Source organism: Mesoplodon mirus, assembly GCF_964341445.2.
Source record: "Mesoplodon mirus genome assembly, chromosome: 3".
NCBI classification, from domain to species: domain Eukaryota; kingdom Metazoa; phylum Chordata; class Mammalia; order Artiodactyla; family Ziphiidae; genus Mesoplodon; species Mesoplodon mirus.
The window spans coordinates 15,401,847-15,414,846 of NC_138978.1; the positions used below are offsets into that span (position 1 = coordinate 15,401,847).

The 13,000-nt window shown below is 59.2% G+C and overlaps 1 protein-coding gene across 2 annotated transcripts; it reads left to right on the top strand.

Moving 5' to 3' along the window:
* Positions 1-583: 583 nt before the first annotated feature.
* LOC309800009 (chloride channel protein ClC-Ka) lies at positions 584-12,579 on the top strand (the record flags this gene model as incomplete). Of its 2 annotated transcripts, none has more annotated exons than XM_082613822.1 (19): positions 584-683; positions 1,322-1,471; positions 2,229-2,357; positions 3,357-3,496; positions 3,839-3,916; positions 4,008-4,086; positions 4,625-4,750; positions 5,112-5,196; positions 5,307-5,408; positions 5,959-6,043; positions 6,298-6,471; positions 6,926-6,995; positions 7,165-7,275; positions 7,639-7,852; positions 8,744-8,877; positions 10,523-10,611; positions 10,759-10,842; positions 11,600-11,686; positions 12,166-12,579. In XM_082613822.1, 19 exons carry the CDS (start codon positions 584-586, stop codon positions 12,211-12,213), a joined length of 2,085 nt encoding a protein of 694 aa, XP_082469948.1. In that variant the 3' UTR covers positions 12,214-12,579. The 2 variants fall into 2 exon arrangements, with proteins under 2 accessions (XP_082469948.1, XP_082469949.1); XM_082613823.1 differs by having other exon boundaries at positions 1,343-1,471; positions 10,762-10,842.
* Between the last annotated feature and the right edge of the window lie 421 nt (positions 12,580-13,000).

Here is a 13,000-nt window from a genome sequence, read left to right on the forward strand (position 1 = left end):
GGGCAGGGACTTGGATGGAACCTGCCAGGACCAGGGCAAGGCAGGGCAGGCAGGGCAGGAGCAGGAGGCTGGGCGGCAGGGAGCCAGCACCTCCTTTGGACCCTCAAGGCTTCTCCTTCTGGGCCTGGAATTTTCCTGACTCTGGCCTGAGCTGAGGGGGAGGAGGCTCAGGGATGGGCATGGGGAGTCAGAGCGGTCCATGGGGACCCCACAGTGAGACAGTGACTCCCCTGGGCAAGGAGACTGCTCTGAGCAGTGGAAGCAGACAAGCGTCCAGGGAGGGTAGGAGTGGTGGCCACAGGATGGGGAAGGGGGCTCTGAGCCTGGGGTCCTGGCTTGATCAACCTGCTGCTGGACATGGAGGGGACAGCTAGGGACCACTGCCCTCATCTCAAACATTAACACACACACTCGCACCCTCGGGGCCACCCCCTCAGGACACACCAGACCCACGTCCCCTCCTGAAAATGCTACCTTTCCCTTCTATCTGGGAAGTACATATTGGAAGGGCCCAGTGGCTGGGTACGGGCGTTGGAGCAGCTCACCAAGGGTCTGTCTGCCTGTCCATTCCCTCAGGGGCCTGATGGAGGAGCTGGTAGGGCTTCGTGAGGGCTCCTCGGGGAATCCTGTGACACTTCAGGAGCTATGGGGCCCGTGTCCCCGCATCCGCCGAGGCATCCGAGGTGACAGCTAGGTTCCCTTCCGCTCCCTGTCGAAAACCCTTCGGGACATCACCCTCCCTGGGTCCGCCTCCCCACCCACTTTGGAGCCCAAGAGCTGCCCCCGTCCTGGGCGGCAGGGAGGGAGGGGATCTGTCTGCCAGTCTGTGGGACAGACGTGCTAGATGTCTGCTCTCTGCCTTTGGGGAACGCAGTCCCCAGGCCTGATCACTCTGCCGGGGACCTTGCTAGGGGCCCAGTGGGTGCTCTCTGGCCTGACACCAGGACAGCCCCACTGGTCCTCGGACAACAGAGCAGTCTCTCTAGACTCTCGTGTCCTCTAAGCTATGTCCCCTGCGGAGATGCTGGAGAAAATGTAGTTCCCAGCCCTCCCTCCACACCCTGCCCCCTCCGTCATTCTTCCATAAGTACCTCAGGAAGGGGCAGGGGTGGGGAGGGCGGGTGGGTCAAAGGCCCCCTCCTGGCGGGGCCAATAGGCCTGGCGCCCACCGTGCTGCCACCTTCACTTGCACAAATCCTGCTGTCTCTCACGTGATGCAGAGCCCCGCCCCAGCTTCCCTGGATTCGACCACCTGGCCCCAGCCCCACACAGCCCCTGCCCCCCCGCCCCCGCCCCGTGCCCTCACTGGGCCCTGGGCTACCACCTGATGCCCCTGCCCCAGGTGGCCTCGAGTGGTTGAAGCAGAAGCTGTTCCGCATGGGTGAGGACTGGTACTTCCTGATGACCCTCGGGGTGCTCATGGCCCTGATCAGCTACACCATGAGCTTCACTGTCGGGCGTGTGGTCCGAGGTAACCCCTCCCCGACATGCATGGCATGCGCGCCTGCTCTGGACCCGGGGCTTTCGAGCACGCTTTCGGGATGCCAGATGGGCCGCCAGGTGCAGCGGGGGTGGGGGAGGGCTCTGGGTGGGGAGGAGGCCTGGGTCTGGTCCTGGCTTTGCTCTTGACTTGCTGTGTGACCCTGGGCAGGCTCCTGCTCCTCTCTGGGCCTCAGTCTCCTCATCTGCACAATGAGTGAAAGACCAAATATTCCTTCTTCCTCTGAGCTCTCTGCCCACCGCTTCCTGCCGCCCCCGCTCCTTCTCCTCCCTCCTTGCTCTCAGCTCAGTAACTGTGGGGGAGAGCACTTGTCTAAACCATCAGGCGTAGAACATCCTCTCCCCGTGCTTCGGCAGGCTCTCTCCACCCTGAGGTCTCCCTGGAAGAGGGGGCACGGGGCAGGAAGTGTCTAACACACCTTCTCTGGGAGACTTGCTCAGGTGGCATTACGAGGACCTGCCATGCACCAGACCTCATCTGAGAGCCCATTTGACAGATGGGGAAACAGAGGCTCAGAATGTTGAATGGCTTGCAAAAGGTCACTCAGCTAGGGAGTGGCAACACTGGGATATGATCCAGGGTCCTACTCTTGCCTCCTCTTGGGTATCTGCCACTTACTGGGTGGTCCTGGGCCACCACCCTCTGAGCCTCCATTTCCTGGCCAGCAAGTGGGCGCCTGAGGGCTGCAGAGCCTGTGGATGGCTCCCTGACTCCCAGCTGTCCCCAGCACACAAGTGGCTGTACCGGGAGATTGGGGACAGCCACCTACTCCGGTATCTCTCCTGGACCGTGTACACTGTGGCCCTGGTCTCCTTCTCCTCAGGCTTTTCCCAGAGCATCACGCCCTTCTCGGGAGGTAAGCCCATCGCCATGCCATTTGCCTGTTTGCCTTGCCCCGCAGTGCCCACTGCCCAGAGCCTTTTCCTGTCCCTCGGGGCTCCTGATGGGGGGAGGCAGGAAACAGTAACCCCACTTCACAGCCAGAGAAGTCAGGCTCAGACGAGTTGTGTAAGTTGCCTGAAGTCACACAGTGAGAAGGACAGATCTTTTTTTTTTTATAAATTTATTTATTTATTTATTTTTGTCTGTGTTGGGTCTTCGTTGCTGCGTGCGGGCTTTCTCTAGTTGCAGTGAGCGGGGGCTACTCTTCGTTGAGGTGCTCAGGCTTCTCATTGTCGTGGCTTCTCTTGTTGCGGAGCACGGGCTCTAGGCGTGCAGGCTTCCGTAGTTGTGGCACGTGGGCTCAGTAGTTGTGGCTCGCAGGCTCTAGAGCGCAGGCTCAGTAGCTGTGGCGCACGGGCTTAGTTGCTCCGTGGCATGTGGGATCTTCCCGGGCCAGGGCTCGAACCCATGTCCCTTGCATTGGCAGGCGGATTCTTAACCACTGCGCCCCCAGGGAGACCCCAGGACAGACCTTGCTTGACTCGGGTCACTGTTGACTCTGCTCCCTTTCTGAGGGCTCCTCTGGGCCGGCACCATGGTTCCCCAGGGAGGGGCTCACGGAGGGGCGCATCTCTTCCAGGCCTCTCAGCTCTGCTTTCAGCTCCAGGCCAGCAGCACAGGGGAGCTGCAGGGATGCATCTGAGTGGCCTGAGATTCTCTCCTAGGTTCCCCCCTATCCTGCAATAGCTGACTGGCAGGACCAGCTGGAAGAACGTAGGCAATTCACATCCCCTGTCTGTCCCTCAGCTTCCTCATCTGCAAAATGAGTTTAGGAATCCTAACTCACAGGGTTTAGGGGAGCTGACGAGATCATGATGTGAACCCTGTGCAGGGTAAAGCGATAAGGGTTTATCTAGAGATTGTCCCTCCTCTTCCTCCCCACCCTCACCCCGTCCATCCATCCCCTGCCAAGGTTCTGGAATTCCGGAGCTGAAGACCATCTTGTCGGGCGTGGTCTTGGAGGACTACCTGGATATCAAGAACTTCGGGGCCAAGGTGGTGGGCCTCACCTGCACCCTGGCCACGGGCAGCACTATCTTCCTGGGCAAAGTGGTATGGATGGGCATGAGAGCACCCCACCCCGTCCCACCCTGCCCTCCTGCCCCCTCTGCCTTTTCTCCATCCCCACCGAAGCTAGGTCAGGGAGAACTCAGGCCAGGGCCTGCCTTCGCGGGGCTCAGTCTTGGGGAGGAGACAGGCCAGGTCCCCAGAGTGTGACAAAGGACCTGGGGAGATGGAGCCATAGGGAGTGGGTGGGGCAGCCGAGCTGCCTCTGGATGAGGCTCCCTCTACCCCCCAACCCTGGGCCCGGAGGGGGAGGAAGGAGAGGAGCAAGGGCCCCGGCTCCCCCCAGGGGGCGGACCCTGTGCCCTGTGCGCACACCTCCTCTGGCAGGGCCCCTTCGTGCACCTGTCTGTGATGATCGCTGCCTACCTGGGCCGCCTGCGCACCAAGGCCATTGGGGAGTCTGAGGTAAGGGGCTCATGGGCCCCCTTCCTTGGAGGAATGAGACGGAGGGGAGGGCGGGGGCTGACTCTCAGCGCGGGACTCCGGATCCCCCCAGAACAAGAGCAAGCAAAACGAAATGCTGGTGGCGGCAGCGGCGGTGGGCGTGGCCACAGTGTTCGCGGCGCCCTTCAGCGGTGAGGCCCTCCCCCTGCACCCCGGGCGCCCACCCCCGACCCCCCGTCCCTCCCCTGGCCGACTGACTACCTCGCTCCTCCGCCCAGCGGAGGAACCCGCAGGGAGGATGGCGGCTAATCCGGTCTTGGTTGTTACTTCAGTCTTACCGGGAGGGCAGAGCCGCCCCAGGGTGGAGGTCGGGGTGGGTGTCGAGATGCTTCACGGTCACATTAGACAGACTTGGGTTTGAAACTCAGCTCGCCTTGCGTGACCCTGGGCCGGTGAGTTCAGTTCTCAGCCTCATTTCCTCGTCTGTAAAATGGGGATTGTAATCGTCCCCACCCCAAAGGCTGTTGTAAGGTTTGAGATGGCCGAGAGGAGCGCCTACAAGCCCGTTCCCTGGGCAGGGGGCTCCCGCCCTGCCCTCCCCTCCCCTCAGCTCAGGACCAAAGAGAAGGGGTGGCCCTGTCTCTTCGGGCTGTGGGAGATCAGGACGGGAGTGGTCAGGGCGCTGGGAGGGGCGTGGTGGTGTCTGTCGAAGCTCAGTGTTGCCCCCAGGCATTCTGTTCAGCATCGAGGTCATGTCCTCCCACTTCTCGGTCTGGGATTACTGGAGGGGCTTCTTCGCTGCCACCTGTGGGGCCTTCATGTTCCGCCTCCTGGCTGTCTTCAACAGCGAGCAGGGTGAGCCCCACCCTAGACCCTGCCCCCTGCCCCGCCTCCCCTCCCTCCTCCCTCCTCCCCTACCTTTTCCCTCCTCCTCCCCTTCCTCTCCCTCCTCCCTCTTTTCTCCTCTCCCTTCTCTTCTTCCTCTCCACTCCCCTCCTTCTAGAAGTGTGGAAACGAATGGACCTGTATTGGGCATGAAGGATGGGAGGAGCCCCGAGGGTAGAAGCGGATGAAGCTGGCCGGGGAGGCAGGGCCAGGGAAAGGGTGTTTGGGGGCAGGACGTGGCAGCACCTCCACTCCTGCCTGTTAACTCTGAGCCTTCGGTTTGGCCGGGGTAGGACTGTGGTCTCTGATCCCCACTCCCCTGCTTTCCCAGAGACCATCACCTCCCTCTACAAGACCAGTTTCCGGGTAGATGTGCCCTTTGACCTGCCAGAGATCTTCTTTTTTGTGGCGCTGGGGTGAGTGGATGCCTCTGGCCCCCCAAGAGCCCAACTGGGGGCCTCCCGCAGCCAGAACTGCTGCCCTTGGTCCTGGCGAGGGGCTCTGGACTCCCCTCCCCTCCCTGCAGGGCCATCTGTGGCATCCTGAGCTGTGCTTACCTCTTCTGTCAGCGAACGTTCCTCGGCTTTGTCAAGACCAATCGGGTCCTCTCCAAACTGCTGGCCACCAGGTGGGCTCTGCATGGGGGCCAGGGACCCCTCAGGGTGATGCCCCTAGACTCTCCTGAGCCTTATATAGAGATCCCCACCTCTCACTAACACCCCTGTCCAGGTCCCCATAGTAACTGCTCCCCCACTTACTAGGCTCCCAACCCCAATATCTGAGCCCTCCCTCCCTCACTACCCTCCCTCCCCCTCACTGAACCCCTACTTCCCCGTGGAGCCCCAGGCCCCTTACTGAGCCCCCTCTCCTTACCAACCTTGTCTGCCCCCTGGCATTGGCATTTCAGAATCAGCCCTCCTCCACCTTGGCGGGTCCTGCCCTGGTCCCACCTGCCTGGCGGGCAGCCTGCCTCTGTCCCAAGCTCTCCTATCAGCCCCGAGCCCTGCTTACACGAGCGGTGTGGGGCTGACCCCCACACGTCCCCTGCGCCTGTGCCTCTTCCTCCTGTTCCTGCCTCAGCGTCAGCCCCCAGGGTGGGGGGCCCGCTCCGTGGGGTGGGGGGAGGGGAAGAGGACGGCTGGCACTGGAGCTGGCCCTCCACCCCCACCACCCCACAGCAAGCCTCTGTATTCGGCTCTGGCGGCCTTGGTTCTCGCCTCCATCACCTATCCCCCTGGCGTGGGCCGCTTCATGGCTTCTCGGGTAAGGGGTGCTGAGCTGGGGTGGCCAGAGGGGGGAATGCCCAGTCGTTGTCCAACTTGCGCCCGTCATCTCCCTTAACCCCCACAACACCTATAAGGGATGGCTGTGCAGCTCCAGGAGGGCCAGAGCCCTTGCCAAGGTCTCCCCCCAACAGCAAGTGGCAGAGGAGGATTTGAGGCAGGGTCAGGCAGTGGGGGGTGGCAGGGGCTGCCGCCCGGCCCTCACACAGAACTCCGAGCTGCCCCCTTCTCCAGCTGTCCATGAGGGAGCATCTGGACTCACTGTTCGACAATAACTCGTGGGCGCTGATGACCCGGAACTCGTCCCCACCCTGGCCCTCGGAGCCCGACCCACAGAACCTATGGTTCGAATGGTACCACCCGCGGTTCACCATCTTTGGGACCCTTGCCTTCTTCCTGGTTATGAAGGTGGGCTCCCGGGGCCCCCAGGGATGTGTGCAGAGCTGAGGCCAGCCTTGGGTGGGATGGGGTACCTCCCCATAGCATGTACGTAGCGCAGGGCCTAGGCCTTCTCGCAGACTCCCTGACCTGACCTCTGCCCGCTGTGTGGTCCTGGGCAATTTGCTTCAGCTCTCTGAGCCTCGGTTTCCTCATCTTTAAAATGGGCTAGTTACTGTGCTTGCATCAAGGAAGGTTGAGAGGGAAAGGAGAGTCCTTGGCACAGGCACACAGTAGGCACTTTGCCAGGGTGGGGATCCTTCCCCTGGGCACACCTTCCCTCACACCAGATACTGGCGATGGGCGTGTGCCTGGGCATCCTCCTTCTCCCTGGGAAACGCCCCTGTCCCCGTCTTGTCCCTCCCTTGCCTTCTCCTGTCCAGCTGCCTCTAACCTCTGCCCCCTCGGTTCCCACCCCCCACAGTTCTGGATGATAATTCTGGCCACCACGATCCCCATGCCCGCTGGGTACTTCATGCCCATATTTATCTTCGGTGAGTCTGGGGTGTTGAGGGTCTGAGAGACTCAGGGTTATCGGGACAGGGCCATGGCTCCTGGTCCACCCACCTCCCCAGGATGGTACTGAGGTTGATCCCCAGGGATGGAGGGCTGTGGGGACCGGGTCAGCCTGGCTCCCTGTCCTCACCCTAAATCTGTGACCAGGAGCTGCCATCGGGCGCCTCATAGGGGAGGCCCTCTCTGTTGCCTTCCCAGAGGGCATCGTGGCTGGAGGTGTCACCAACCCCATCATGCCTGGGGGGTATGCCCTGGCAGGTGAGTAAACCGGGTTCCCACTGGATGGGCAAACATCGTGGGTCTGGGCTGGACCCGGAGAATCAGCCAGTAGTTCTGCAGGGCATGGGGAGGTCGTTAGCCTCCCAATGAGCCCCACCCTTCCCTGAGCCCCTCCCCTTAGCCTCCATTACTTTTTCTAGCTCCGGTCTTGTCCCTGATGCCCCTTCTTCCTTACTGCTCTTTCTCTCACCAAGCCCAGGCATAGGGCACTTCCAACAGTGGCCAATGTGTGGCCTCTGGACAATTCCCACCCCAGCCCATGGCCATAGGCACAGCAGCCTTGCCCTTTGCATGAAGCTGTCTCCTGGCCTGAGCCCCCCTCCCTGGCTCTGCCCTCTGCAGGGGCTGCGGCTTTTTCAGGGGCTGTGACCCACTCAGTCTCCACAGCGTTGCTGGCCTTCGAGCTGACTGGCCAGATCGTGCACGTGCTACCTGTGCTGATGGCGGTCCTGGCGGCCAACGCCATCGCCCAGAGCTGCCAGCCTTCCTTCTACGACGGCACCATCATTGTCAAGAGACTGCCATACCTTCCGTGGATCCGGTGCCGAAAAATCAGGTGAGCGGTGTCTGCTCCGGCTGGCTGAGCTGAGGTGATGGCGTCTGGGTGGGCTGACCTTGGACATGGGTGAGTGTGCGAGGGGCTGACACATGGCTGCTCCCTAGTCTCCATTCTCTCCAGCTCCCTGTGTGACCTTGGGGGAGTCCCTAGCCTCAGTGTCTTACTGGTCATCAGTCGGTCTCCACAACAGGAGGACAGATATCGCCCATTTGTCAGAAAGTGGGGCTCAGAGAGGTGCCATGTCTTGCTCCAGGTCACACAGAGAGTCAGCACCAGCTCTGGGAGGTCCCACCCCTCCCCCTGCTCCTGCTCTGCTGTCCTCACTGGGGCGTTGGGAGCCAGAGGTGGGACTGGAATACTGCAATGGAAATGAGCTTTGAGGTCCTGACTCAACCAGACAGGGCTGAGCAGCCTCTGTCCCCAGAGAAAGAGGACTAAGAGGCTCTGAGAGTCCTGAGTCCAAGGCCCAGCTCCAAACATGTGCAAGTTGCCCCCTTCTCCAGACTCAGTTTCCCCATCTGTTAAATGGGGGTGGTGACTCCCGTGATTTTCAAACTTTAAAGCTCTTTTTTCCCTTTATGCCATAAAACTTTTCTTCAAATGAAATTCTCCAGCGACGGCTTCTGAATAAAACAGATCAAAGTAGAGCTGGTCTAGGGGGGAGATAGGGGTCCAGAGGGCTGGGAATCCAGAGCCAGGCCATAGGCCAGCTGGTCCCCAGGTTCCTCCCTGCCCACGTTGGGGTGCTAGGAGCTGTTCATCCCAGGAATCTCTTAGACCCTGCCCACGCTGGAGAACCGGCAAAACTCCTCCCGGGTCCCCCCAGCTTGTCCAGGGGTCTGAATAACCCCCACCCCAGGACCTGATGGGAGCATCCCTCTACCTCAGCTGTCACCACGTAACTGTGGAGCACTTCATGAACTGTACCATCACCACGCTGGCCAAGGACACACCGCAGGAGGAGGTGGTCAAGGTCGTGACCTCCACAGACACTGCCGAATACCCCCTGGTGGAGAGCACAGGTGCCCGACAGGAAGGGGGAGCACGAATGGGGAGGGGGCATTCCCTCTACCTTCCTCTTGGACCTGGGAGGGTCAGGCCCAGGAATGGGTAAGCAGGGCATTGTACCTATCAGGCACCTGGATCCAAAACCAGGCTCTGCAACTGTGTGACCTTGGGCAAGTCACTTCACCTCTCTGAGCCTCAGTTTCCTCATTGGTAAAATGGAGGTAATAGCCATCCTACTTGCGGAGCAGGCGTAGGATGATGGTAACACTACTAGGGTCTCCCAGAAGGCTCCTTCCCTCAGTCTCCCCTTCAGGCATTCCCCAACTGAGTCACCTCCCTCAACCCTGTTGCCATGAGAAAGACATCCTTTTAGAGAAAAATGAGTGGGGGCCCTTGTTAAAAGACACATAAGCTGAATCTTGGGAGAGGACCTAGCTAGAGCATCATTTCCCTCTAGGACAAGTACAGTATGAGTGGGAAAGATAAGCTGGGGGGTAGGGAGGGGACAGCCATGCCCCACTCAGGGCCACTGTCAGCCCATATGTCCCCTTTGTGCAGCTGAAACAAAATTGTACACTTGGCAAGCATAGCACAGCTGGAGTTTGATCCCCACTTGTCCTTTGGGCAGGTATCTTGTGCAGTGAGCAACCTGCGCAACCGTATGGGTCATCCCCACACCCACCCCAAGAGGCGTAAAGCAATGTATGAGCAGCAGAACTGTAGATACATCCCTTAAGCTTTATGAACTGCAGTTGCCACATCTGGAAAATAGGGAGGACAGCGTTGTCAGAGGTTCTCATCCCAAAGGCCAGGCCCTTCTCCCCACCCAAATTGGGACACCTATAACATTATCCCATAGAACATGCCAAATATCACACTTGAAAATATCTGCACATGGGTGACCTCTCAAGAACCTTCACCCCCCTGCTAGAACAAGACAAACTCCACTTCTACCCTTAGAGCCACAGGAAGCAAAGAGTTCCCAACCAGCACAGGCCCAGCCTGTGGGACCCTGCTGCTCATCCAAGAAATAGCTTTAATTGTTTTTGTTTTTAAACAGGGAGCATTTGTATGTCCACTTGTAAAGTTTTTATTTTACTGGACAAAAAGCAAAAAGATCAGGCTGTCCCTCAAAACTAAATACCTGCAGACTCCAGTGATACCCTGGAGTGAGTCTTGCCAAGCCTCCAGCACGCAGGAGGACCTCAGAACATGGTGGCCTTCCAGGTTCATGCCTTCACTGGGCTGAGCCAGTGAAACTTCCTATGGGAAATGAGGGACAAAGCCCAGCCCTGATGCACAGTTTCATGCAGGTGTCCCAGACCTGCTCCTGCCTTGAGGCCCTGCCAGGTGGGGCATCTTGGGGAGGGCAGGTTACCTCCCGGGCCCCTGGCAGCCTTACCTGGCCACCCTCAGCTACCACTCCTCCACGTCAGAAGCTGAGTGACCTTGGGCAGGACAACTAACCTCTCTGTGCCTCTGAGCCTCGGTTTCCTCTTCCGTAAAATGGGTGGTAATAGTTCCTGACCCATAGGTGCTGTACATTCCCAAAAGTCATGAGAACACCCAGCACACTTCTTGGCACATCGTAGCTGTCCAGTAAACGTAAGTTCTTTTTTCATAATGTGGCTTTTTTCCTCTCCCTCTCCACTTGTCCAGAGTCTCAGATACTGGTGGGCACCGTGCAAAGGGCACACCTGGTGCAGGCCCTCCAGGCTGAGCCACCCTCCTGGGTTCCAGGACACCAGGTGAGTGCTCATATGAGGTGTCAGTAGAAGATGGGGAGTCAGCAGGGTTGTGAGGGGAGTGGCCAGATGATAGCCTGTGGTTTGACAGGGGCTGCCTGGGGAAGGGGGAGCTGTCCCAGGCCCCCATAACCCTTCCCCCATCCCCAGCAGTGTCTGCAGGACATCTTGGCTGGGGGCTGCCCCGTGGAGCCAGTGACCCTGAAGCTGTCCCCGGAGACCTCCCTGCACCAGGTAATGGGGAAAATTTGCGCTGTGGGCAGACAGGGGTCCTGGGATAGAGGGAAGAGCCTGAGAGGGAAACTTGGCTCCAGCTTCCCGGACATGCTATGTGGCTCTCTGTTCTTCCTGTGCCTGCTTCCTCACCTGTGGAATGGGCATGCAGTTCCCGCCCTCTCTGTCTCTCAGTTCCAGGGCTGTTGGGATGATGCAGAGACTAGGGAAGAGGGAGAGCTTGGGAAACAGAGGATTCTGGATGGAGAGAAACAGTGGTTAAAAATGTCTTTTCATCAAGGCACACATGGGTTTCAATTTCAGTTCTACCACATTCTGCCTGTGTGATCTTGGGCAAAGTACTTAATCACTCTGAATGCTGATCCCCTCCCCCCTGCAAGCACAGAGCCTGGTACATGGGTCATGGAGGGACAGAAGCAGGTTGGGGACCTAAGCGTGGCCCCAACCCCTCTGTGCCAGTGGATGATGCCGGATGATGCTGAAAAGCGGGTCCTTTCCACTAGTCCCTTGTGTGGACTCTGGGGACCCCTGGTGGTCATATTGGACATTGTAGGCCCAGGTCTTGGTCTCCCCCCCACCATCACAGCTGTCCAGCCCTCCCAGGCTCAGAAACAAGGTGGGGTGGGCACCACTGGGACAGAGCCTGGCCCGGGCCTTCACCTCTGCTCAAAGCTGCCAACCTAGGAAGAAACTGAAGCCAGAGGGTTCGGGTGGGTGCCACCTACCCTCCAGTGTTTCCTAACTGCCCCCCCTGCAGGCACACAACCTCTTCGAGCTGTTGAACCTTCAGTCCCTCTACGTGACGTCTCAGGGCAGAGCTGTGGGCTTCGTGTCTTGGGTGGAGGTACCATGGTCCCGAGGGTGGAGCAAAGGGGAGGAGCCATGCTCGAACAGGCTGGGGAGGTCGGGGGCACCAAAACTCTGCCATCAAATTTGGAGGGGCCTTGGGACTTCCCTGGTGGTCCCGTGGTTAAGATTCTGCTCTTCCACTGCAGGGGGCGTGGGTTCGATCCCTGGTCAGGGAACTAAGATCCCACATGCTGCACAGCATGGCCAAAAAAAAAAAAAAATTTGGAGGGGCCTCATGGGATTCTGATGAGCCTCACTTCCTGGCCCAGAGTAGCCAGCCACTTGGTCCAGCTACCTCTACCTTATTTTGTGGCCAGCCCTGCCATTCTCTGGGCCTCAATGATCTGATCTATGCAATAGGGAGGCACGGGCTCTAAAATTCACTCCAGAATCAACCCTTAGGGGAGTCATACTATACTGGCGCCCCCACTTGCAATCTCCTCTACATCCGCCCCACTCTGTTCTCTGTTCTAGTTGAAGAAAGTAATTTCCAACCTGACAAACCCTCCGGCCCCAAAGTGAGCCAGCCTGGCAAGATGAAACAGGGCCCCTCAGCTGCCCTGGCGAAGGAGATGGGGCAGAGACCTTGCCTCTCTCCCCCGCCATCATAACGCACCCCTCCCCTCCAGCCCAGCGCAACTCCTCGGCGAAGTAGGCAGCTAAGCTAGCACTGGAGAGGCCCCATAGTCACCACGTCCCATGCTCCATGAAACAAGTGCTACCTGCCTTGAAGGACAAATCCCCCTCTGGACAGAACTCAGAATGCAAGACAGCAGAAAACCAGCATATGGTGGGTGCTCCATGAAAGAATCAAATTCACGAATGAAGACATTGGTATATTCTGTCACCAAGGGCACGCAGAGATGCCCTCTGAGGGTTGTATGACTCCCAACCAGAGGCTCCTGAGAAAAAATAAAGCTGATTGCCAGAGCCGTCTGTCCTTCATCTCAGCTTCCAGGGTGTTATCCTGCCACCTTAGCAAGGCCACGTTCGCCGGCCCTGAGTGAGCCCTTGGGCGCCCCCTGGTGGTCATATGGGCATTGCAGGCCTGGGGCCTGGTTTCCCACGCCTCCTCAGGTCCCCCTTCCTGGCTGGGAGTTATGAAAGCAGGTTCCCACCAGGTCTTATGATGCTTGTGGTCATGTGTAAGCACGACCCTGCGGCCCAGTTTCCCTCACTCCAGCAGCCTCAGCCTCCTCCTTGGCTGAGCCAGGGTTGACAAAGCGGGGTCCCCACATGTGGTTCCCTGGAGAGTCCACAGAGCCTTAAGCATCCTCCACGGGGACCCTCCTGGCTGCTGGCAGCAGGT